This window comes from Protomyctophum parallelum (genome assembly GCF_964188405.1).
Source record: "Protomyctophum parallelum genome assembly, chromosome: 15".
Taxonomy (NCBI): Eukaryota; Metazoa; Chordata; class Actinopteri; order Myctophiformes; family Myctophidae; genus Protomyctophum; species Protomyctophum parallelum.
In genome coordinates this window covers 40103339-40131283 of record NC_139710.1, presented here as the reverse complement: position 1 = coordinate 40131283, position 27945 = coordinate 40103339, and the positions used below count along the sequence as shown (strand labels likewise).

General features: G+C 44.8%; 2 protein-coding genes across 2 annotated transcripts in view; one reads left to right on the top strand and one right to left on the bottom strand.

The window, feature by feature from the left end:
* Positions 1–20509, bottom strand: part of LOC310871602 (alpha/beta hydrolase domain-containing protein 17B) — a 36527-nt gene extending 16018 nt beyond the window's left edge. The window contains exons 1-2 of the mRNA XM_083783216.1: positions 19912–20509; positions 14083–14623 (exon numbers count right to left, since the gene is read on the bottom strand). Coding sequence (XP_083639342.1) covers positions 14083–14555 — 473 coding nt within the window. The 5' untranslated portion in view covers positions 14556–14623; positions 19912–20509. The remainder of the gene's footprint in view (positions 1–14082; positions 14624–19911) is intronic.
* LOC310871854 (chymotrypsin A-like) lies at positions 16179–17036 on the top strand (the record flags this gene model as incomplete). Its single annotated transcript, XM_083783493.1, has 1 exon — positions 16179–17036. One exon carries the CDS (start codon positions 16179–16181, stop codon positions 17034–17036), a length of 858 nt encoding a protein of 285 aa, XP_083639619.1.
* Positions 20510–27945: the final 7436 nt, after the last annotated feature.

Here is a 27945-nt window from a genome sequence, read left to right as displayed (position 1 = left end):
TTGAGTTTGACACCCCTGTTCTAGCAACCACTATAGCAACCGCCTAGCAACCATCCTTTAGATTCTAAAGGATGGTTGCTAGGCGGTTGCTATAGTGGTTGCTATGCTACAAGTCAATATTAGACTTGTGGAATTGACTGAATGTCCTCCCCCCCAACCCCCCTCCCCCCCCAAGTCAGGATGCGAAGAAAAGTATAGTCCGAATGGACGTGCATGCAAGCACTCACACACGCACACACACACACACACACGCACGAACACACACACACATGCATTGCACATGCACTCACAGGCATGCATGCAGGCACAATGGTAACGCACGCGTGCACAAACTCACAAGCCCACCAGAATAATTCTTGGAGGACATTGGCTCTAGGACGGCTGTGTGTGTGTGTGTGTGTGTGTCAGTTGTGTGTGTTCACGCCTTGCTGACTCATGCAAGAAGTGAATCACCTGACTGGATTACTACTGTGGAGTGTGAGGACTGCCAGAACAAAAGTGTTTAAGTGTGTGCGTGCCTGCATGCGTGCATGTCAGGTTGTTGAATTTGGCCACACATGCAGAGAGGAGAGGAGAGGAGAGGAGAGGGAGAAATGCCGTCAGAGAGAGAGAGAGAGAGAGAGAGAGAGAGAGAGAGAGAGAGAGAGAGAGAGAGAGAGAGAGAGAGAGAGAGAGAGAGAGAGAGAGAGAGAGAGAGAGAGAGAGAGAGAGAGAGAGAGAGAGAGAGAGAGAGAGAGAGAGAGAGAGAGAGAGAGAGAGAGCCCTGTTTGAAGTGATGAACACAGTATGCATTCATGTTCAAAGTCAACTGCTAACTCGTTAAGATCTGGAACACACATGTGTCACCACTTTAATTTACAATTTAGGCATTTATCAAACGCTCTTAATCCAGAGCGATTTACATTAAGCAAGACCAAAAAGCATGGCAATACATCACATACATAAAAAAGTAGTTATCATGAAACATGCATAAGCTAAGAACGTAACAGTGGAATATCTATATAATGGAATTATATAAAGTTATATAAACAATACATATATACTATACTAGTATTAATCATCATTGGCTTACTTTGGCTAATCAAAAATAGCAGATGTGCAAGCGCACATGTAGGGCTATATCTTGCGCCACACCTCATCCCTAAACTAATTTGCAATTCTTTTACTATTTAAAAAAACCCTTTTAAAACAGTTCAAATAGCCGATCTACAAGCTCACAATGTCTCAATGTAGATCGGCTAGTAGAACTATTTTAAAATGTTTGTTTTTTTTATAGTAAAAAATGGCAAATTAGTTTAGGATAAGGGATAAGGGTGGTGCAAGATGGAGCTGGTAGTGTGTGAGCTTGTACATCTGCCATTAAAAAAAGGGGGGCCAATTACATATCATTCTGGGGGTGACTTGACGTGAAAATGTGTGAGCACCACTCACACACTGTAGAACAGGGGTTCCCAATCCTTTTTGCCCCAGGTACCCCTTGGGGGGGAAGATGTTTTTCCAGGTACCTCCTCGTCCTCGCAACACCGATAAGCATATTTGCAACCTTATACATTTAGATGCCATTGGAATTTGGAACTATTTGTATTAAGGACTTCTCAATCAAAGTCACAACACATTTTCACAACATTTATTTAAGATGCTATCTTAGAATAGATGTAGACCTATATTTGACAGTGCAGAAACATATAATTGCCTTCCTTGATGCATCGATTAAGCATCGACGGCCATCAGCTGGTCACAGTCAGACACTCAGGACACTTGCGTGTCTTAAGTACCAGGTCTTATTACTTAACTTAAGACCTGGAGGCGTGATCAATGCTCTTTGGCCACTCAGAATAGCCAAATGGCATTGATCACACCTCCAGGTCTTAAGTTAAGTAATAAGACCTGGTACTTAAGACACGCAAAATACAGCCCTCAGCCTCTGCAGCACTTTAACTGAAAGTGACTGCATGGAGATACCGGTATTTAATTTATATCCAAAAGCCCTTGAATGATGGAATATCTCTTGGATCACATCTGGTGGCGCTGCTCTGTGGCTCTAGTGTGGCTGCTGCATCAAATCGCTTTTATTGGTTTTTTTATCGTTGTATGTTCTCAGCATTATTGTTACAAACAGTTAAGAGAAAACAGGGCTAACTCAGTTCTCCTTTCTGGGACGCTGTTCTCAGCTGTCAGCAACGACTGTGCGAGGTGAGCTATGGCCAGCTATTCTCGGCTCCTTGAGTTAGCTGGGGGCTATAGGCTAACCCCTAAGGAACAGACACTGCCACTGTGGACGCTGCTTGTGCCGTTATTGGTCACTGTGGACGCTGCTTGTGCTGTTATTGGTCATTGGGGAACTCCTGTGCACAAGTGGGCTTGAAACGATTCCCACAAACAGTGCTCCGTGCCTACACGAGAGAGGCCCTGCAGCTCGCCCTCCGGTCTAAAGGGAATACATACTTGCATGCTTTCGATTGCTAATTTGCACATTTTTTTTTAATCATGTGACACACTTGTGATACTATATACCTTGTGAATATTTATACTGTGTGGTGAATACTCTTGGGTATTTTTATATTCATACACTCTCTTGATTGCTAAATTGCATTCTACTTACCGGTATACTATTACAGTATATTTATTATGGAGGTGGCTTAATGCCTGGGCTGTCTGTCTCTCTGCAATGTCTGTACAATGCTTCTATCTGTGTATTGTCTGTCTGTGTGTGTGTGTGTGTGTGTGTGTGTGTAATACGTTGATGTACTACTGCACTTTGCCCAAGACAAATTTCCCCCCCGTGGGACAATAAAGTATATCTCATATCTCATCTCAATATGATTAAGGATTACTGTGATTATGGTAAGCTCACATATCACACTTACCATAATTCACTACTGCGTCCCCAGGGGACCCCGCTTTGGGAACCACTGCTGTAGAAACACAGTATTTTTCAGAAAGCCGTTAGGATTTATAAGACATTGTTTTAGAACCAGGTCCTCCTTGGGCCTCAGTGGGCTATAAGCGGCGGGGTTACAGCTGTCCTATCGTATACTGTTAACAGACCGTCCACTGTGCTATCGTATACTGTAACAGACCGTCTACTGTCCTATCGTATACTGTAACAGACCGTCCACTGTCCTATCGTATACTGTTAACAGACTGTCTACTGTCCTATCGTATACTGTAACATACCGTCCACTGTCCTATCGTATACTGTAACAGACCGTCCGTTACTGTAACATACCGTCCACTGTCCTATCGTATACTGTAACAGACTGTCCACTGTCCTATCGTATACTGTAACATACCGTCTACTGTCCTATCGTATACTGTAACAGACCGTCTACTGTCCTATCGTATACTGTAACAGACCGTCTACTGTCCTATCGTATACTGTAACAGACCGTCTACTGTCCTATCGTATACTGTAACAGACCGTCTACTGTCCTATCGTATACTGTAACAGACCGTCTACTGTCCTATCGTATACTGTAACAGACCGTCCACTGTCCTATCGTATACTGTTAACAGACTGTCCACTGTCCTATCGTATACTGTAACATACCGTCTACTGTCCTATCGTATACTGTAACATACCGTCCACTGTCCTATCGTATACTGTAACAGACCGTCCACTGTCCTATCGTATACTGTAACAGACCATCCACTGTCCTATCGTATACTGTAACATACCGTCCACTGTCCTATCGTATACTGTAACATACCGTCTACTGTCCTATCGTATACTGTAACATACCGTCCACTGTCCTATCGTATACTGTAACATACCGTCTACTGTCCTATTGTATACTGTAACATACCGTCTACTGTCCTATCGTATACTGTAACATACCATCTACTGTCCTATCGCATACTGTAACAGACCGTCCACTGTCCTATCGTATACTGTAACATACCGTCCACTGTCCTATCGTATACTGTAACATACCGTCCACTGTCCTATCGTATACTGTAACAGACCGTCCACTGTCCTATCGTATACTGTAACAGACCGTCCACTGTCCTATCGTATACTGTTAACAGACCGTCCACTGTCCTATCGTATACTGTAACATACCGTCCACTGTCCTATCGTATACTGTAACATACCGTCTACTGTCCTATCGTATACTGTTAACAGACTGTCCACTGTCCTATCGTATACTGTAACAGACCGTCTACTGTCCTATCGTATACTGTAACAGACCGTCTACTGTCCTATCGTATACTGTAACATACCGTCCACTGTCCTATCGTATACTGTAACATACCGTCCACTGTCCTATCGTATACTGTAACAGACCGTCTACTGTCCTATCGTATACTGTTAACAGACTGTCCACTGTCCTATCGTATACTGTAACAGACCGTCTACTGTCCTATCGTATACTGTAACAGACCGTCCGTTACTGTAACAGACCGTCCACTGTCCTATCGTATACTGTTAACAGACCGTCTACTGTCCTATCGTATACTGTTAACAGACCGTCCGTTAGGGATTTGGATAACGCCACACACACTCCATATAAGACACATAAGACAGAGAGATGCTGTGCATGGAGCAGCTTCCACATCCTCACTTCATACAAGTCCATCTGCAGAAGCAGCTATTGTAAATGATACGGCCATGCGTGTGTGCGTGTTTGTGCGTGCGTGCGTGCGTGCACATGCGTGCGTCTTCCGCCTTCTGCTGATTGTCCTCACGAATCACGATGTCTGCGTCTCAAATTCTACTAGTCTCTACATGTGTGGACATTTGTCCCTCACAACTACACTATCGCACGCACACACACTTTATTACCAACAACCATCAGCCCGTGTACAGTATGTTGTTGACTATAGCTTGCTGTTGGAAGTGTACACTGTTTTTTACTTTGCCACCAACGCCCTCGTTCGCTACCGTTATGTATTCATAGCTACATTCCCCAAAGTGAACGATCAACTTCTCCTGGATAAACAAAGCTTAAAGGGAACGTTTGCTGGGTTATAAAACAAGATGGAGGCAACTTCATTAAGAGCTGGACTCGTACAACCGGTCGGCCGATATAAAAGCATTAAACACATAGTCTGTTCACAATAAGCTAATCTTTGATGTTCAGTGGAAACCTTGTATGTCCAAACTGATACTTCTCTTACTTGCCCCGATGAAGACTCCTTTTGGGAGTCCAAACATGATGGCGTTTTTTGACTTTATTAATACGTTTTGACTTTATTTGTACTATTAATAGTAGCCTACAATGATTTAATATTCACCCTTTTTATACTTTTTCGAATGCTCGGATCACCCTCTCTTCTTCAGCTCTTGCACATTATTTGTTTACCGGTTCGATATTTATAAAACCCACAGACACGTTTAACCACTCTCACTTTAACCTAAAACAAAATAAGCAAAAAATTATAATAATCACTATCAGCCTATTTGCTTGTATGACGTAAATTCTACATTCATTGTCAATGGGAATTTAATGTTTGTGTAAGACGAAATCTATACACTATAGCTGAATATAGGAGGGGGGGGCTGGCGCCACTATTGATACCAACAGTATGACTTTGGGCTTTTATCTCACACATTAGATATGGTCCATGTGACTGAGAAGACGTCTGAGAAATAATATGCTTAAAGAGGAGGGGGCACATGAGTAAGGGATGAAACGGTTAATGAAACTAACACATTTTTTAAAATGTTCGCTCTGAAATATATATTCAAAGATTTGCACCACATTTTCACGACTTTAAAAAAATAGCAATAACATACAAGCTTGTAGCGTGCCACTTGGTGGCGCGCTATGAGCTTGTAGATCTGCTATTTTTCAATAGCTAAAGTAGAACAGAATGCTCAAAACACCAAAAGGGGTTCCCGTCTAGCAAACGGTGGAGTGGACGTAATGACTAATGACAGAAGGCAAGGCCCCCGAAACCCATTACGGATAATGGCAGCTGAGGAATGCAATGACTAACATGGCAGTATATCTGTACACTAATGTAATGTTTACTCAGTGATGCGTCACTTCATGTCAGCGGCTTCAGCGGAACCTACTGAAATGCACACATGTAAAGAGCGTTATATATGTATATATACACACACACACACACACACACACACCAGTGCTTCTCAAAGTGAGAGAGTTCGGGACCCCATGCAGGCGCGACTGTGATCTGGTCTTCTTTTCCACCACAGCGAGTCCTCTGCCTCCATATCACCCTGTCCTCTGCCTCCATCTCACCCAGTCCTCTCTGCCTCCATATCACCCTGTCCTCTGCCTCCATATCACCCTGTCCTCTGCCTCCATCTCACCCTGTCCTCTCTGCCTCCATCTCACCCTCCATATCACCCTGTCCTCTGCCTCCATATCACCCTGTCCTCTGCCTCCATCTCACCCTGTCCTCTGCCTCCATCTCACCCAGTCCTCTCTGCCTCCATATCACCCTGTCCTCTGCCTCCATATCACCCTGTCCTCTCTGCCTCCATATCACCCTGTCCTCTGCCTCCATCTCACCCAGTCCTCTCTGCCTCCATATCACCCTGTCCTCTGCCTCCATATCACCCAGTCCTCTCTGCCTCCATATCACCCTGTCCTCTGCCTCCATATCACCCTGTCCTCTGCCTCCATATCACCCTGTCCTCTGCCTCCATATCACCCTGTCCTCTGCCTCCATATCACCCTGTCCTCTCTGCCTCCATCTCACCCTGTCCTCTGCCTCCATATCACCCTGTCCTCTGCCTCCATATCACCCTGTCCTCTGCCTCCATATCACCCTGTCCTCTCTGCCTCCATCTCACCCTGTCCTCTCTGCCTCCATCTCACCCTGTCCTCTGCCTCCATATCACCCTGTCCTCTGCCTCCATCTCACCCTGTCCTCTCTGCCTCCATCTCACCCTCCATATCACCCTGTCCTCTGCCTCCATATCACCCTGTCCTCTGCCTCCATATCACCCTGTCCTCTGCCTCCATATCACCCTGTCCTCTCTGCCTCCATCTCACCCTGTCCTCTCTGCCTCCATCTCACCCTGTCCTCTGCCTCCATATCACCCTGTCCTCTGCCTCCATATCACCCTGTCCTCTGCCTCCATCTCACCCTGTCCTCTGCCTCCATATCACCCTGTCCTCTGCCTCCATATCACCCTGTCCTCTCTGCCTCCATCTCACCCTGTCCTCTCTGCCTCCATCTCACCCTGTCCTCTGCCTCCATATCACCCTGTCCTCTGCCTCCATCTCACCCTGTCCTCTCTGCCTCCATCTCACCCTGTCCTCTCTGCCTCCATCTCACCCTGTCCTCTCTGCCTCCATCTCACCCTGTCCTCTCTGCCTCCATCTCACCCTCCATATCACCCTGTCCTCTGCCTCCATATCACCCAGTCCTCTCTGCCTCCATCTCACCCAGTCCTCTCTGCCTCCATATCACCCTGTCCTCTGCCTCCATCTCACCCTGTCCTCTGCCTCCATCTCACCCTGTCCTCTGCCTCCATCTCACCCTGTCCTCTCTGCCTCCATCTCACCCAGTCCTCTCTGCCTCCATATCACCCTGTCCTCTGCCTCCATATCACCCTGTCCTCTGCCTCCATCTCACCCTGTCCTCTGCCTCCATCTCACCCTGTCCTCTGCCTCCATCTCACCCTGTCCTCTGCCTCCATCTCACCCTGTCCTCTGCCTCCATCTCACCCTGTCCTCTGCCTCCATATCACCCTGTCCTCTGCCTCCATATCACCCTGTCCTCTGCCTCCATATCACCCTGTCCTCTGCCTCCATCTCACCCTGTCCTCTCTGCCTCCATATCACCCTGTCCTCTCTGCCTCCATATCACCCTGTCCTCTCTGCCTCCATCTCACCCTGTCCTCTGCCTCCATATCACCCTGTCCTCTCTGCCTCCATATCACCCTGTCCTCTGCCTCCATCTCACCCTGTCCTCTCTGCCTCCATATCACCCTGTCCTCTCTGCCTCCATCTCACCCTGTCCTCTGCCTCCATATCACCCTGTCCTCTCTGCCTCCATATCACTCTGTTCTCTGCCTCCTCTTCTCTCACACCAACTATAGCTTCATGTCCTCTTTTCACTACATCCATCAATCTTCTCTTTGGTCTTCCTCCAACCTCAACATCCTTCTCCCGATATGTACTCACTATCCCTCCTCCTCTGCACGTGTCCAAACCATCTCAGTCTGGCCTCTCTTGGCTTTATCTCCAAAACATCTGACATGTGCTGTCCCTCGTTCCTGATCCTATCTCCGTCCTCGTTACTCCCAGAGAAAACCACAACTTAGTCTGCTAGACCTCCAGCTCTGCTTCCAGGCTGTCTTTTCCTCAGTGCGACTGTCTCTAAACCAGTGGTTCCAAAAGTGGGGTCCGGGGACCCCCAGGGGTCCTTGAGGGAGTTCCAGGGGGTACCCAGCTAAATGATAGTTAGAAACCAAATGGACCCTTATGGGTCTGTAACTCTAAGAGTGTACAAATGGAACCCGTCCCCGTTAGGGTCCATTTGGTTCCATTTGTACACTCTCAGGGGCGATTCACACTATGGTCCCGGGTGCGCACTCGGGACCACTTGGCAGATGTTGTGGTAGTGTGAATGATGCGTACCGTTCCCGGGAGCGGATCGCACAACCGTCCCCGGAAACGCATGGGGGGCGGGTCTCTGGACCGTTGAAGTGAATTCAGATACGGATCGTTCCAATGTGAATGCATGCGTACCTAAAGAAGGAAGTGGACTGTTTTTTTTTTAAGAACGTGACATAATCTCTAGTCGACAAGCCAAGCGTCAACAAAAAAAAACACAGCCGCTGCACGACGCGTAACACCAGCTCATTTCTCAACGCCGCTCGTCTCCTGTTGAATCTGCTTATACGCGCAGCACCGCAGTACGCGCTGATCTTATTCTGCGGACTACACGTGGCTCTTGGGCTTTGCTTGGCATAGTTTCCAAAGTAAAACAAAATAATAATAATGCTAAAGTAGAATCCATAGCAAACTAATACACTGGAGCACAGAACTGACTGACAGTGAATAGCAGGCAGGCTGACAGTGAAGTAGTATAACGGCAAAGAGACAATGCAATGCAGTGTGTCTGGATTTATTTGAGACAATGTCGCAGAGTTGATGGTCAGTGGCCAGCCATCAAGCAAACCGCCATCTGGAGGATTAAAGTGTTATGCAAGTGTACCCGGGTGCGCTGTTGAATATCGGGCAATGTGAATCATGGCCATCGGGGACCAGGCAACCGTATTCGGAAACGGCTCCAATGAAACGGATTCAGTCCGTCTCAGTGTGAATTGCCTATCAGAGTAAAATTAACATTGATTTTACAAAATAAATCAGGGGTCCCTGAGATAGAAATGCCATTAAATGGGGGTCCGTAGCCTAATGCATGTCAAAGGTCTGAGGTACACCTCCCCTTTCATCCTTGCTGATATACTTTCCTATCACACCCCAGACTTTTCTCCACCCATTCCAACCTGCTTGCACTCGTTTCCTCGCCTCTTTCCCATAATCTCCAGTGCTCTGAAATGTTGACCCTGCGTACTTAACCCATTTAGACCTATGTTCGATTCTACAAAATCATGACGGTTTTCTGAAAAACCCATGTTTCTATGTCAGTGGTACTCAACCTTTTTCATGTCAAGGACCCCCAGAATTATCTGTATTTATGTTAATGTTGTTCCAGGGATTATTACTGTGATTATGGTAAAATCACATATGTAAAGAAGGAAAATGATATGCACATCCCAGTTTCAGAATACGGTGCTGGACCAGAAAAATGACTGAATGAAGAAAAAAGTGGAATGTCTGCACACAATATAGATCTGCTCCTGGTCTTTAATGTCTGCACACAATATAGATCTGCTCCTGGTCTTTAATGTCTGCACACAATATAGATCTGCTCCTGGTCTTTAATGTCTGCACACAATATAGATCTGCTCCTGGTCTTTTTTATTTCAACCTAAATATAACAACGTTTCGCCCCTCCGGGCTTTCTCAAGTCTCAAGGCTTGAGAAATCCCTGGAAAATATGTTGTTCCAGGGACTCCCCAGAAGCAAATATTTGAGTTAAAGACGTTCCGCTCTGAAAGAATATAATATATATTCAAAGATTTGCGCCACATTTTCACGATATTTAAAAAATAGCAGACCTACAAGCTCGTAGCGCGGCACTGAGCTTGTAGGTCTGCTATTTTTCATTAGCTAAAGCCCAAAACGTGTTAAGAGTCCCGCTGCTAGAGGAGCTAAAAATAGAAAAGGCAAATGCTCAGTCAGATCATGATGCCTCGCATGAAAAGACTCTTTTTGTCTGAGACACTCTGCCCTCATTTCTGCTGTGTGGCGCCAAAGGGGCCAGCCTTCTAGAACAGGGTACAGTGTGTGTGTGTGTGTGTGTGTGTGTGTGTCTCATAGACAGTAAAAAATAAATCGACCCATTTTGACGACACTTTTTCAGCAAATTCAAATATACCATTGTTGAACTTCCGGTCCCGAAAAGAAGCGGGAAAACCGTTCCACAACACGTCCCCATTGAATACTTTGTCGCACAACGAACGAGGCCTGCAGTAGGCTATGCATGAATGCATGAATGCGTGCATGACGTTATTTAAATGAACTAGAAAAACGAGGAAATGACAGAGGGAGAAACGGTATCCAACGATCAACTTTAACGACCGTCCGACAGGTAACCCCCAGGTCACCTGGGAGGCAGTAACTGTCCCGACGTTAAGCTGTCTATGTGTTCCAGCAACACAGCCATGCGACATTGCATGCAATATTGACAGCTATGGGGTGACTATAGAGCTTCATGCCCCGCCCGGTAGCGTTGAAGCCAAATGGACATGCTGGTGCCGAATTCTGGTGCCATCTCAAATTCAATTCACTCTATGGTCCCCTAATGTTATTATACTTGTGGGGACATTTGACGCACGCACGCACGCAAAGAGGTTGTGGATAAGAGGAGGAAGGCGTATATAGTGATGGTGGATCGATGGAGTGACATAAAGATGGAAACATAGAAGAATGAGGAAGAGAGAATGGAAGATAGGCAGGTGGGTGGACAAACACCATGTGTATTTGTAGAGTGTGTGTGTGTGTGTGTGTGTGTGTGAAGCAGATCCACCCCCCCCCCCCCCCCCACCCCCGCAGAGCCAACAGATGAGAGCCCATGCACGCCCACGCGTGCGCACACACACACACACACACACACACACACACACACACACACACACACAAATGAATTGGAATACCAAACAAATGATGTGTAGCATATATCGGGTCTGGATCAAATGATGTGTAGCATATATCTATAATATATGGTACATATATATTCTTATATAATGATGTGTAGCATATATCTATAATATATGGTACATATATATTCATATATAATGATGTGTAGCATATATCTATAATATATGGTACATATATATTCATATATAATGATGTGTAGCATATATCTATAATATATGGTACATATATATTCATATATAATGATGTGTAGCATATATCTATAATATATGGTACATATATATTCATATATAATGATGTGTAGCATATATCTATAATATATGGTACATATATATTCTTATATAATGATGTGTAGCATATATCTATAATATATGTTACATATATATTCATATATAATGATGTGTAGCATATATCTATAATATATGGTACATATATATTCTTATATAATGATGTGTAGCATATATCTATAATATATGGTACATATATATTCATATATAATGATGTGTAGCATATATCTATAATATATGGTACATATATATTCAAATATAATGATGTGTAGCATATATCTATAATATATGGTACATATATATTCATATATAATGATGTGTAGCATATATCTATAATATATGGTACATATATATTCAAATATAATGATGTGTAGCATATATCTATAATATATGGTACATATATATTCATATATAATGATGTGTAGCATATATCTATAATATATGGTACATATATATTCAAATATAATGATGTGTAGCATATATCTATAATATATGGTACATATATATTCATATATAATGATGTGTAGCATATATCTATAATATATGGTACATATATATTCATATATAATGATGTGTAGCATATATCTATAATATATGGTACATATATATTCATATATAATGATGTGTAGCATATATCTATAATATATGGTACATATATATTCATATATAATGATGTGTAGCATATATCGGGTCTGGATGAATACCAAACAAATGATGTGTAGCATATATCGGGTCTGGATCGCATCTTGGTGAGCTCTTGCAGTGTGTGATGCCTAGTCGCAGTAGTCGGCCATCAATCGTTTAGTGTGAAAGCCACAACGATATGACAGTCGATAAATTAAAAAAAAGGCTACATAACGATCTGATGACTTGCCGACAACTTTAACCCATTTTGACCTGAGATCAGATTCTAAAAATGTCTTCTAGATCCTGACAGTTTTCTGAAAAAGTTATGTTTCTATGCCAGTGGTACTTTGATTTTTCAAAAATAGCAGACCTACAAGCTCGTAGCGCGCCACTCGGTGGCACACTATGAGCTTGTAGATCTGCTACATGTCTGTCGTTGTCATGAAAGGGGGCGGGACTGCAACGCTCTATTCTGCATACTTAGATACAGACATGACACGCATGTACACTCACATGTTTTGTCTCGTTTATTAATGTTGCCTTTTAGTACCGTTTTCTTATTGTGCAAATGGTGCCACATTTTGAATGCAGGAATGTTCAGCAACTACTAGACAATAAATATTTTCATGGAAATAGCTAGAATCATGTGAGAATTGTGATCTCAATTCTTGGGGAGTTAAATCGATATTGACATTTTGATCGAGAGTTACGCGGCAGCGTTGCTCTCAAATCACCGTAAAAGATCAACTGCGTGTGTCTGTGTCTAAATGTCACGGAACTGTCTGGTCATCCTGAGTTCATGGCAGACAGACAACATGCTCCGTCTGCCAAAGTCAACGCGTATGCTGGCGCTGGGAACTGGGGTTTATGCTAACAGCTAGTGGTAGAGATAGAGTTAAAGGCACTGGGAACTGGGGTTTATGCCAAGGGGCCAGTGAGGCGCTACAACGTTGAAGCATGGGGCCCTAGTGGTAAGAGGAAGGACTGCAGGCGGACCCGTGGATTCATGACGAGGAAACCCCGTGCAGCTGGGCTTTAACATTGAGCGCTCGGTTGCATTTGGGCACCAACATTTGGTGCCCAAATGCTGAATCGGCGAAAAAAGGCGGAAGTAGACTTCAAAAGTCTTCAAAAAGGGTGCTTCAAAACGCCACTGAGCAACTTCCACTGACATGAATAGCGGGGGGGGGGGGGGCAGAGCTTCGCGCCAGATCAGTCTCTATCCTTTTAACACTCTATGGTTTATGCTAACAGCTAGTGGTAGAGATAGAGTTAAAGGCACTGGGAACTGGGGTTTATGCTAACAGCTAGTGGTAGAGATAGAGTTAAAGGCACTGGGAACTGGGGTTTATGCTAACAGCTAGGGGTAGAGATAGAGTTAAAGGCGCTGGGAACTGGGGTTTATGCTAACAGCTAGTGGTAGAGATAGAGTTAAAGGCACTGGGAACTGGGGTTTATTCTAACAGCTAGTGGTAGAGATAGAGTTAAAGGCGCTGGGAACTGGGGTTTATGCTAACAGCTAGTGGTAGAGATAGAGTTAAAGGCACTGGGAACTGTGGTTTATGCTAACAGCTAGTGGTAGAGATAGAGTTAAAGGCGACTTCATTGAATTGAGATGAAGAAAATGCCAGCACTCATTATATGTCCTTTTACATGACTTTATTAACCTCTGAGACTGAAAACGTATGCGTTTCGGCCTATCTGGCCTTCCTCAGCGTCTGACAAACGCTGAGGAAGGCCAGACAGGCCAGAGGTAAATAAAGTCATGTAAAAGGACATATAATGAGTGCTGGCATTTTCTTCATCTCAACTCGTCTGCGGGTTGTCTGCTACGGTAGTACTTCTCTCTCGACTTCATTGAATTGACATCAACATAGGGTCCTGTCAGCTCAAACCCCCACAATGCAACACTAGTACCGCAGCGTGTTCCGTCGTACCGTGGTCGGTGCTCTTGTACTTACCGCGTCCGCAGCGCGTGCCAGGCCGCGTCCACGTCGGCGTACAGGTTCTTCTCCGAGGGCTTCCCGCTGCTCGCGCCGTAGCCCGAGTAGTCGTAGGAGAACACGTTGCAGTTGATGCGCGAGCCCAGGCCGATGTAGAAGCTGCTCATCTGGCCCAGGTCCACCGCGTTGCCGTGCGAGAACAGCAGCGTGTAGCGCGCGGCCGGCGCGCAGCGCACGAACATGCAGGCGATGCGGTTGCCGCGCGCCGTGCGCGTCACGAAGCACTCGATGGCGTCGCGCTCACGTGCCGAGTACTGCCAGTCGGCGCGCTCGCTCAGGTGCAGCGTCCAGCGGCCGCCGCCGCCGCTGTCGTCGCTCATCAGGCTGTAGGTGGGCTCCGGCGGCAGGAAGGCCAGCTTGGAGGCGATGCGGCTGGGGAACGGAGGGCAGCAGAACAGGCAGCACAGCTCGCTCAGCGACAGGTGGTTCATCCTACTAACGACCCCGGGTTGGTCCGGTCACCCTCCTCCTCCTCCTCCTCCTCCTCTCGAAGCACCTGCTGGAGGAGAAAACGCACAGCTCTGTTAGTTAAGGGTATTTTTTGTATTTGACCAATCTGGGAACTAAATCGTTACCAAGAAATATCTTCACCAATGTGTTTCTAAACGGTGTCTAATAACATGTACTAAAAGATTGAAATTCAACTCCCGTGGGAAATTTGGGATATTAGAATGATATGTGACCATACCCTTAACATATAAGGCAAAAAAAGTCAAAATGTCAACATTCTTTAAGTAGCATGTGACATGAAACTAGGGGGTTTTCATGATTCTGAATCCATTCCAAGCATTAGTTTTGCACAGAAAACACAAAAACACGGCCTTATCCCAAATGTGCTGACCTCATCACATTTGTGATGACAGCTATGGCTGTTTTCCTGGCAAGGAGTGTTTTTTGTGCAAAACTAATGCTTGGAATGGATTCAGAATCATGAAAACCCACTAGTAACACCACAGGAGTTGAATTTCAATCTTTTAGACACCTTTGGACACATATTGGTTGGTTGTGTGAGCTTGTAGATTGGCTATGTTCAACATGGCAACCAAGTGTAAAAATGACTTGTGTCTTTTACTTATACTGGATCTCTTATCCACTATAGGTCCCTCCCTAACATTTTAGTCTAGTTTTTTTTATTTGTCAACATATTTGTCGAGATGTTTAGTCTTATAGTTTTAGTCATCATAGCTTAGTTTTCATTTGGTTTCCATTTAGTTTTCGTCAGTGAAAAAGGGTATAGTCGTCATACTCAAGAACCTGATGAAGAGAGAACACACAGACCGGTTTTTGACAGCAAATTTATTTTGATTTTAGTCATAGTCTTTTGAATAGTTTCCATTTAGTTTTAGTCACACATACTGTGCAACGTACACAAAATCACACCCGTGTGAAGTGAGGGGCGCTCTTATCATCGTACATCATCATCATCATTCGCCCAGACACACATACAGTACATTGTCAATGGGAATTTCATCATTGTGTATATACAGTAGGGCAAAAATAGATTTCTTCTCTTCCACATAAACTCGTAAACTCTCCATTCATTGTCAATGGGACTATAGCTGAATATAGGAGGGGCGAGCGCACCCTCAAAGAATAAATAAATAAATAAAAGCAGAACAAGAGACCGAGTGGAATGATCCCAAATGAGTGTTTTCTGCATGGTCTGCTGATCGATCACATGAGGTGAAGCCACAAGCTACTGTGGTATGTCTGTGTTTAGCATCAACAGTAGTGCTCCTGAGAGCGTCTCTGTTTGCGATACATTTTGAGATCAGATTCTACATCCTGACAGTTTTCTGAAAAAACTATTATGTTTCTATGTCAGTCGTTCTTCGATTTTTGGCACAACATATTTTCAGATGGGGGTCGGGGGACTGATATGGTCGTATCAGTGGGTGGGTGGTGTGACGTAGGTGTGCGGGTCACGTAGCTCGTTATATAAAGAGTCGAAGGCCACAGCTTGAATCGAGTTGGAATTCAGTGTTAACCTCGACTATAGTGACTTCAACCATCATCCAAGCGGCTTCAACCTTCACCCACTAATGAATTTAATTATGAGAAAAGACGCCAGTAAGCCTGGAGGATCTTGGGGCATGGACTTCCTGTTTTTGGCCATCCTCTGCGTAGCCAGTCTAAGTGCTGGTGCTGCCCACAGCTGTGGGTTTCCTGCCATTACTCCCGTCATAACGGGTCTGACTCGAATTGTTAATGGTGAGGAGGCTGTTGCTCATAGTTGGCCTTGGCAAGCTTCAATCCAGTTCTTCGATCCAGAAGCTTCAATCCAGAACCGGGGCTACCACTACTGTGGAGGATCTCTGATCAACGAGAGTTGGGTTTTGACCGCCGCCCACTGCCCTGTCGATCCGAACGACACCCGTGTGGTCCTGGGTCAGCACAGCCTCTCCTCCAAAGCAGAGGACATCCAGGTCATGGAGGTTGGACAGGTGTTCGAGCACCCCCGCCACGACTGCCCTCCCTTGAACAATGACGTCAAGCTGATCAAGCTGACCAGACCGGTCCAGCTGAGCGACCACGTGTCCCCCGTGTGTCTGGCCGAGACGAGTGACAACTTCACCGGTGGAATGATGTGCGTGACTTCTGGATGGGGCTGGACAGCCACCACTGAACCTGACCTGCTCCAGCAGGCTGCCCTCCCCCTCCTCACCAAAGAGCAGTGCAAGGAACACTGGGGCGACAGGATCAAGGAGCAGATGATCTGTGCCGGGGGCGCCGGAGCATCCTCCTGCTATGGGGACTCTGGTGGGCCGCTCGTCTGCCAGAAGGACGAGGCCTGGACACTGGTTGGTGTCGTCAACTGGGGCCATGGACGGTGCAAAGTCTGCTCACCTGGTGTATACGCCCGCATCACTGAGCTGCGCGCCTGGATAGACGAGACCATCGCCGCCAACTAGCTAGTCAGCGTTGTCAAACAACGATTTTAAACTGATTTAACGCCCCAAATTAGTAGGGCGATTTCACAAAGGGAACGTCAAAAATAATAATAATAATAATAATAATAATAATAAAAAATTTGAAAATAAAATATGAAAAAGTGTCCATGACACATTTTAGTTAGCCATCTGTGTCTCAAATGAATGTCTTCAGTTCCAGGTTGGAGGGCTCACTAGAGCTCTCCCCGCTGAAATCCCAGCGACGCAGCTTGGCACCGCCCCGCCCCCGATGAACACCTCTCCTCCCTGCAACGACTGGAGAGAGGGCGCACAGAGGATCTCACAGAGGACCCAGGGACCCTCAGAGGACCCAGGGACCCTCAGAAGACCCAGGGACCCTCAGAGGATTATAGTCATGAAGACCTTGGGAGCAACAGGCCCTGCCCTAACCCTGTCAGGCAGCAAAATGAAAAGCCACACCATCAAATTAATGATGCAGCAAAATCAGCAGCGACTGAAGATGCTGGGGTGTAGCACCTCCACCCTCACTTGACATAATGTCCTTCTTTTGTTGTTGTTTTTGAGCAGTGCAGCAGCCGCTCCAATGCACAATGAAGGGAACGTAGACGAGCAAATCGGCTAACCAATCAGCATAAATCAGTTGTTCATGAGATGATGTATGATGATGTATAATGATGAGAGTGCCCCTCACTTCACACAGGAGTGATTTTTTTTAAACAATATTAAAAACGATCGCTTCCATTATAGAACTGTAACTTGTCAGATAAAGAAAGCGCTGCATTTTCTATTATCTTTGGATAGGCTGGACAGTGGTCGATCAATCAAACCAGGCCAGCCAAATGACTCAGTCAGATGAGGCCTGATCTCTTAAGCGTTAAACTGCAGCAAATTAATATAATAAATTAACGTAGCGGCTAAATTAATTGAGCGGGCCGTTTATTTCACCAAAAACATAAGCCATAATCCTCCAATCTCTTGGCCTAAGAATGCAGACTAAAAATAGCTATGAAATTCTCTGCAGGGTTATAAAGTGCATATAACGAATGTTATATATGTAGTTCACATGAACCCATCCAGGACGGGAACCCCTTTTGGTGTTTATAGCATTATGTTATACTTTAGCTATTGAAAAATAGCAGATCTACAAGCTCATAGTGTGGAACCGAGTGCCGCGCTACGAGCTTGTAGATCTGCTATTTTTGAAAAATCGTGAAAACGTGGCGCAAATCTTTTAATATATATTCTTTCAGAGCGAACGTTTTTTTTTAACTCAAATCTTTGCTTCTAAGGGGGGTCCCTGGAACTACATTATTTTCAGATGGGGGTCGGCGGCCAAATAAATATATTTTTGGGGGTCCTTGACATGAAAATATTTGAGAACGACTGACATAGAAACATAGGGTCAAGAAAACTGTCAGGATTTAGAAGACATTTGTAGAATCGTCCTCAGGTCTAAATGGGTAGAGATCATTGAGATGACCTTGCTGTGGCCAAGAAGACAACACTAGCAGCATAAAAGTGCACCTGTCTGCAGTTTTCAAACCTGTCCTGTAGACAAGGCTTCTCTAGGCCAGTGGTTTTCAAAGTGGGGTCCGGGGACCCTCAGGGGTCGTTGAGGGAGTTCCAGGGTGTCCCCAGCTAAATGATAGTTTGGAACCAGTAATCCTGGTCTCTAAACTGCCTCCCCCTGGCCAGCCGGGGCGCCTGATGGAGGGGAAAGGAACTGGTTGGAATAACGTGTTCCTTCCACGCGCTACGTCCAACCAGGGAAACTCCCCCCGGTCAGGTGTAAAGGAGCAACTTGGACACTCAAGCATGAAGGAAGCATGAGTTAAGTCTGTTGCACTCCCCAGGTTGGTGGAGGATGTGTAGAGCCCAGGATCACATTAGATGATTGACACAGGGGTGAAAAATGGGTTACAAAATCGTGGGATAAAAAATATAATTAAAAAAAAAAGAAATAAGCGAATTAGCACAACACCCCATAGCCCCATTCAATTCAATGCAATTCATTGAGGGCTTATGGTAGGGGAAATAGCCAATAATGCGCTTTTGCACAAAATAACACCTGGACCTCTTTGGTGGGGACGTAACAACTACAAATAACACCTGGACCTCTTTGGTGGGGACGTAACAACTACAAATAACACCTGGACCTCTTTGGTGGGGACGTAACAACTACAAATAACACCTGGACCTCTTTGGTGGGGACGTAACAACTACAAATAACACCTGGACCTCTTTGGTGGGGACGTAACAACTACAAATAACACCTGGACCTCTTTGGTGGTGACGAAACAACTACAAAGGTAAGAAAGCCTTCTAGTATGGAATTCTCCTTTAAATGTCTCGATGACTTTGGACACAAACAAGCCATCTGGCCTATTTTTTAAGCCACTGTACGGTTTAACTTGTACCTCTTGCAAATTGTTAATAGTAGTATTGAATTCAATCAAATCTAGACGGATGTCGGGATCTGATGAGAAGATATTTAAGAACCGGTCAAAACTCTCAAACCTTTTTCAATTTAAGGCATTAGCAGACACTGGACAGCGATTTGTTTTTATTATTATTTACTATAGTCCTACTAGACCCCATAAGGGTCCATTTGGTTCCAAACTATCATTTAGCTGGGGACCCCCTGGAACTTCCTCGAGGACCCCTGGGGTTCCCCGGACCCCACTTTGGGAACCACTGCTTCCAGTGCATTTCATAGTGTATCCATTTATCTCTCTGAGTGAGAGAAACATAAAATTCAAATACAATAAATAAATAAATAAATGCAGGTGTAACATTTGGATATTCCTTTCGGAGTTAAATGAATGTAAAAGAAGATAACAGTACAATTTAAAATATAAACCGATGGTTTTTTTACCTGGACGGATGGTTGGAAGGCTTCTTCTACCGTACCGATGAATCTCTCTTTCTGGCTGTTGCTCTCTTTCCTTTCCTTCCTCTATGTGCTCCTCGAAGCAAAATTAGCAGCTGATTATATCAGCTTTAACATCAGTTTATAACAAATATTATAATATCCTCTCTGGCTGTGGTGGGTGGTGGTGGTATATGTTGTCTTGTCAAGTGAAGCCGGCATTAGTGGCGTGACCGTGGGCTGGACATGAAGCCGATATTCCGCCTCCTCCTCCGGTCCTCCTTGGGTCGATCTGTGGGTCGGTCGGTCGGTCGGTCCGTCGGGGGTCCACCAGGACTCCAGACACAATTTGAACCAAAAAGAAAATACACCGTCTTTTCGTTTCGTCCCTTTCTCTCTCTCTCTCTCTCTCGGTCTCGCACGCCTTTCTTTCCTCAACATACGGTCCTGTTCGGGACGATATATTAATAACGAAGGCTATATTATATTGTCGACCGATATTATTAAGGTAAAAATGTTGTGGTTTTATTTGTATTCTTCTTTAAAAAAGCAGTGACTGTGTCAGATGTCTGTGTGGAGCGGAGGAGGGTTGTTCATATAAATGCTGCCGTTTCCTCTTCTGTCACTTTGTGCAGATTGTTGTCTGGAGGGAGGCAGAGCCTATGGGCAGAGCCATGTAGAGACACAGTTGCGACATTGAGGGGGCCCTTTCCCCCTCACTGTATATATGTTTCTTTTCCCTTTTTGACCTACTTTATGATGAATTCCTGTTCTGTTCTCTGGCTTTATAGAAGTGTCTATTTTGTACGTCTCTGTTCTGATGAATTGAACAAGCTGGAACCCTCTTGTAAACAAGTATAATGCTTTCTTTTGGGTCGTCCACTCACAGTTAACAGTTTTTTGTATTGAGTTGTGCTTGAAAAATGTACTGTAATTCTGCAAACTAAACTGTTAATACATATTTCAATCAATCAAAAAACGCCTGGTCACGTGGTTCATGTACGCGCGCGAGACCATAAGATTAGACGCCAATGCAGTGCGTAAACTTCCCGGGTTGTCCCTTTTCAATAGAAGTCTATGTAGAAGTAACCTCGGCCCCGTGCGTGAAGTGAAGTGAACGGAGTTGTCGTAACTCTGTTTTACTCTTAGAGTATGGTTTTACTCTATTGAGGGAGGAAGGGGGCGGTTGATTGGCGGCTCGGAGGAACCAATGGGAGTCAAGGGGATTGGATTAAAAGGGGGTGGGGGGGGGGGGGCGGAAACCTCGCGGGGCTTTCTCTCCGCAGTTTTAAAGGGCCACTTCACCCCTTTGATTGAAATATTTATTAACAGTTTGCAGAATTACAGTACATTTCAAGCACAATTCAATAAAAAAAAGACTGTTAACTGTGAGTGGACGACCCAATAAAGCATTACACTTGTTTACAAGAGGGTCCACCTTGTTCAATTCATCAAAACATTTAGAGACGTACAAATAGACTTCTATAATATTAAAAAAATAAAAATAAAAAGAGAACAGGAATTTATCATAAAGGAGGTAAAAAGGGGAAAAAACATATACAGTGAGGGGAAAAAGCTAGGGGTTGGTGGTGGGGGGGGGGATTCAGATTTTACAGGGGCCAGTTTCGAATTGCAGCCCTTTGAGAGCGGTTTTGAAGGAGTCAAGGAATTTGCACGTCTTAATGACTGTTGGTAGGGCGTTCCACATTTTGGTGGCATAGGAGCGAAAATAATTTAGTCCCACCAGACAGGTTACTATACGGAATTAAATTGTGCATTTCCCGTCAGTGAGTTGGTTGGTTGGTGGTCACCCCAGGAAAGCCCCCATATGCCCAGGTCTCGTGACATCTTGTGACATCATCAGGGATGGAGATGTGGAGACCCTGATGTCATAGTATATGCGACCTGCTGTCACAGTTAAGCCCATATATGGAGATCCCTGATGTCATCAATATTGGCCATGCAGAAACTCTACATCTGACCTGCAAACCCTTATATCTCCATATATGGATATATGTCAGAACCTGTTCTGACATTCCACGTTGATCCTTCACTATACGTATATCCACCCTTCCTCTTTTGTCTCCCTTTTGACTTATACCTGTCCATTCAAATTTCAAATTCTAGACGGGCCTGCCTCAAGGTTATTAGTGCAGCCGCGCCCGGCAGCCGGCGTCCTCAACCGGAGTTCTCAACCGGCCCGAAAATTAAGGCTGGCCCTGCCTGTGCCATCATCAAACCCTGTACACTTAAGAGAATAGACAACAATTGTTTTCAGGACGGCTCCGCTGGAAGTACGGCAGCTATGACTCAATCGCCGTAGCTGTCAAAATCGTTAAGCAAACAGCTGTTGGTGACGGGTTCCCATCCATGTTTTGGTTCCCATGGTGACGCGTCTATGCAGCATGTGCCAAACATAAACACTTTTATTATTATTTTTTAAACACCCCGTCGCGCGTCAGCTAACTTGCCGATATTGCTTAATTCTTACATGTGCTGGATATGATCAGCAGTGGAAAGAGGAAGGTGCAGGAGCAATCTGTGTTATTCTAAAACCGTTTTCATAAACATGGTTAATATGACATATAGTGTTATATTTCTTCATTCAGAGCAATTGCCAACACATTAGCCTACACAGCATAAGAGAGGTGATGGAGCAATCGGTGTAAATGTATGAAAGCTATAATTTCAATAAACATGGTTATGCCATGGCATTGTAGACACATACGTGTAAGTGTAGGTTCTTCCGTAGTAGAAAGGGCTGCGACGGCAAGCAGGTTTATGTATTGATGCACTGATCCATTTCCGGTTGCCGGAGCGGACTGCCACAGCCGTCGTTGCTTAAAGTCCCTAATATATGACCTTCTCGCCCTCAGGCGTCTCACTGTTAGTATTTCAAAGTGTTTGTGATGTCAATGGACACTGGGTCTCACTGCTGGATGACTACATTGACCATAATGCTTTGCTGCACTCGCCCCACCTTGTGCAGAGGCTTTCTGGCCGACGCTGCAAGTTGCAGTGTGCAGCTGTCTAAAAACCCGGAAGAGACTTCTGCCGCGAGCGGCATTTGGCATCTTCGTGACGTGAAGTGTGTAGAAGCGCCCTTACCGATTTCAAATGGGACAGCCCTCAAGCTTTCGCAAACTTCACATGAATGGCTGAGGGAAGTAGGGGTGCTGGGGGGGCTGGAGCACCCCCTCCCCCCTGGCACAGCCCCCCCTTCGGACAGGAGGGGAAAAATAATAATAATTTTAATCAATACAGATTTCTGTTACTAGGCCTAATAAATATGCTGTATCACAGTATCGGTGCCTTATCCTGGTTAATTGCCTGTGTCCGTTTGCTCATGCGTGTGGATAGGGAAAGTAAAAGCCACTTTTCCGCGTGAAAACCCCCTACTAAACGTTCAGCACCTCCTACTGTAAACATCTTCCCGCGGCCATGCATGAAACACGCACCTAAGTCAGTGAGTCAATAAGGGAGCGGATTGGAATTGGGCCTTAGTTCAGTTCTAACTTCAAAATGATCGAGCGGTTGCCTAAAAGTTTGTACAACTAGACCTGTACGTGCCCGTCGGTCACTGGCCTACAGTACTTGGGAACGATGCAACTTGGAAACCTAATAATACCCATTGTCATAGCACCCGTTTTAACTATCTGTCTGTGTCCCGTTTGTGCCCTATACCCTTACTGTATATGGAGATTTCTGTAGTATGCAATACCCATTGTGGAGTTTATGCAGACTTCAGAATAATGTCAGAACAGGCCTGCAGCTCCATATATGGACACTGGGCAGGGGCCCCTGTCCAGATCACCGGGCAGAGGCCTTTTTGGGCTGGTTCTGAACAACCGTGGGTCCGAACGACTCGACACCGGCCACTGCACCCCCTGTAGGGTGGTGTGGAAAACATGTGTGGAATTTGAAGTCAGTGGGTTCTCGAGTTACGTGAGTTACACAGGTACGTACAGACAGAAAGACAGAGACTTTTATAGATAGATTATAATTTATATTATCAAAAGGACCACTTCACTTTTCAACATATATTCATATAATTGGTCCTGCACTAATGTTCATGATAAAATACCACCTTTTTTCCTCTACTCGGTCTATGTCTCATTCATAGGAGGGCTGTGGGGCAGTGCAGAAACCCAGTCCACCAAATAATAACGTTAGTCAACACACACTGCAGAAAATCATTGTAGCTCATGTCACATCACATGCACTCAACAGGCCTCATTCTTTCCAGGAAAGGACTTTATGCATCCAGGGCATTGTGTCATGTTCAGTTCACAGTGTCACAGTTCAGACACAGTGAATGTTTATAAATACCAGCCAAACACTTCCAATATTAACAGTGTAGCGTCTTTAAAGCCTGACATAAATTAATTCCTAATACTCCTCAAGCTTTATTGTATTCATAAATCATCATCCTTTGTCCCAGAATCTGTGATCTACTGTTCTGCGTCTGACCGACTATTTACGTGTGACTAGCTCCCTCTGTTGGTGTAATGTGTAAACTACTGTTTTTCCAACACTGTCACTGGTTTTACATGTGAATGCTGCTACTACGCTAGTAGTCTTGTCATCAGTGGTGGGAAGTAACTAAGTATATTTACTTAAGTACTGTACTAAAGTACCATTTTGAGGTATTTGTACTTTACTTGAGTATTTCCAATTTCCAATACTTTTACTTCTATGAGACACAGACAGAGTAGGAAAAAGATTGTGGTATTTTATCATGATTATTAGTGAGGACCTATTATATGAAGATAGGTTTAAAAGTGGTTTAGTGGTCCTTTACATACTGAATCAAGCGACGTAAAAACTGTCACTGTGTTCACGTAAGCCTGAGTAGACTAAGCGATAAAATGACATTTTCTTTTCTTTTTTAAGTGAAATATGTTTTACTATATTTATGTTCTTGCTGATCAGTGTTGTTTTCGTCGACTAAAACTAAGACGATAAATGTTCGTCGACGACCTTTTTCCACTAAATGGCAACTAAATGAAAACTAACCACAGCCACTGTCCATGTAGTCTGCAGACCCCCATTTGAAAATATATGCCAAAGACCCTCATAACAGAAGATATTTACAGTAGTGATTTTCAACCATTTTCATTTCAAGGACCCCCAGTTTGATATGCAACAGGCTATGGACCCCTATTTAATGGCATTTCTATCTCTGAGACCCCAATGTATATTGTAAAAGCAATGTAAATTTGTTACAGACCCATAAGGGTCCATTTGGTTCCAAATTATCATTTAGCTGGGGACCCCCTGGACCACTCTTAAGAATCGGTGACTCAGAGGTAGAACAAAATGTATATGTTGGCTATTCAAAAAATTGCAGATATACAATTGTACATCTGACAGGCTAGCACAGCTGAAATATATATTGTATCCAATTGCAGGCACAAGGCAGGCAATCATGGAAATAAGAAAACCTGCATGGGGTACCACCACAGGGTGGTGCTGTTTCACACAATGAACCACTGCACTGTGGGGCTAGAAGTTCCAGAACACAATCCGAGGCCCTTGAGGGACAACTCAACAGTGCTATCATGTGTGCGTGCGTGCGTGAGTGCGTGCGTGCGTTCCAACTCAACAGTGCTATATATGGTGCGTTGTGCATCTTTGAGGGGTGCTAGCCCTTCCTATGCCCAGCTTTGTAGGTCTGTGTGAACACAAACATTGGCTGATGATCACCCGCATATCGATGATTTGATTGGTTGAGCAAAGTATATTGAAGATAAACGTTAGGACAGAAAAGTGAAGACACCAAAAGTGATTGGTCGGAATGACAATTTACAATTTAGTCATTTAGCAGACGCTCTTAATCCAGAGCGATTTACATTGAGCAAGAACAAAAAAAGCATGGCAATACATTCACATACATAACAAGTAGTTATCAAGAAACTAGGGCATTAACGACTTGAGATTTTTCCCAGTCGACTTGTCGGACAGTAATTTATCGATAAGTCGATTTATCGTTTCTGGCGGCGGGGGGGGGGGGGGGGGGGGGGGGGGGGGGGACGCGCGGGGGGGGGGGGGGATTTAACAGGGGCGGGTGGAGCTGCCGCGCGCTCAAATACGGAGCATGTCAAACATAGCACTGCGCATTCAGTGGCCTCTCCAATATGACACAGTCACAGTGCATGTATCATCTATATCAGAGGTTCCCAAACACCGGTGCCGGTCCGCGGGACACGTGGCACTGGTACGCAAGAGGGGAATTCTAAGTTTTGCGTCGTTTAAAAATGTCCAATCTTTGTATCTTTAGCAGCAGCAGCTGTAGGCTATTTTGTGACGATCGCATTAATGAAACCAAACGCTACACGCGGTTCCGGTACAGGATTATTATTTCATGTGAATCATGTCAAAATGAAAAGATGATGTTATCCAGGTAAAGTAGTGGTATTGGCACACAGCGCAGCAGCAGCACCGAGAACACAATGAGAGATATGACATTATTATTCTCCTCCTCCTCCTCCTCCTCCACAACTCGATAACGTTCTCATTTGTTACTCATTTTCTGAGCCATGCAAATAAACAACAACCCGCACTGACCGGAGACGGAGAGGTTCATGTGCGCTGCGCGTAAAGCTTAGCCAGAAACAGACAGTCATTGCGTCAGCATGCATGTAGCCTCGGGAACCCAGACGTTATATTTCCAGCACGGAGGTGAGGGGGATATCGTTTGGGGGTAACGTTTGCGTGCTTCTATCTGTTACTTCTCTGACACAGCGCAGTTCAAACAGACTTCAGCCAGTCTCAATAGTGGGACACCGCGCGCTGAGAGCCACATAGCCTACACAGCTGCATTTGGTTTTTAATTAAGGGCGCGTTCTGAATGCAATGAAAAAAGGGGAGAAAAAAAAAAAAAAAAAAGCTCAACTTTCGACTCGCGCTGCTGCGAGTCGACTCGTGACTCGTTTATCGATAAATCGATAAATCGATTTTTTGATGAATGCCCTACAAGAAACATACGTAAGCTAAGAACGTAACAGTGGAATATCTATATAATGAAACTGTACATATACACATGTATATATACTATAAAGTGCTATGTCTAAAATGCTATTCTAGTGCTGTCTACATAATGTCTGTATAAAGTGCTATCTATGTTACATTGCGTACACCTGTGAGGTAGTTGGGGCTAGGGCAAGTGCTATGGGCCATGATTCTGAAGAGGTGGGTTTTCAGACTACGGTGAAAGATTGAGGCAGAGTGAGGCTGCAGTTCTGATTGTAATGGGAAGTTCATGGATTCCATAGTTTTGGAGCCAAAAGGGATAAGGTATTGTGTGGAGCGTTGTTGTCCCAGCGTTTTTAGTGAAGGTACCCCTGAGCACGAAAGACAAAATCCTGCCCAATATCCATGGCCATATTGGGCAAGCCCTTGTGTGGGGGCCTAGGCCCTAGACACCCTTGACACCCTAGACTCTAGGGTGTTCCGATCACAATAAAGCAAAGAAAGGCCTTTTTATTGCTGTCTCATGGTGTGTTTATCCTGCTGCCGATCACTAAGCACAGCCGTGGTGCATTCTTCAGTCATGATAAGGAAGGGGAAATGGTGTTTCTTTCTAAACTGTGTGTCCAAGAGCGTTCTTCCTTTGTAGTAGCACTTATTTAAATATAGCTGCCAGTGCCATGCCATGCAGCCATACATTTCAACGCTTAGTTAACACACTTCAGGTATAGATACTGTATCGTTATCGGATTGGCCCTTATTTGGTTATATCAGGTCATATCGGTATCGGAAAATATGCCAGTCTAACCACAGATCCGACACAGGGGTATAGGGGTTGACACTATGGCAGGCAAATAAAATGTTGGGGCATGTGGAGTTTGCTTTGGAGCAAACAAGTGCACATTTGAGTGAGGAGTCTGCTATAAACACAACACGAGATATATATAGCTAGATAGCTATAAACACTATTCCCAGGCGGTCTACTTCAAGATATTTTTTATTTTATTATTATATATTATTCTCTGGTATCGGTATCGGCTAACAGACATTTTATTGGGATTTATTTATTGG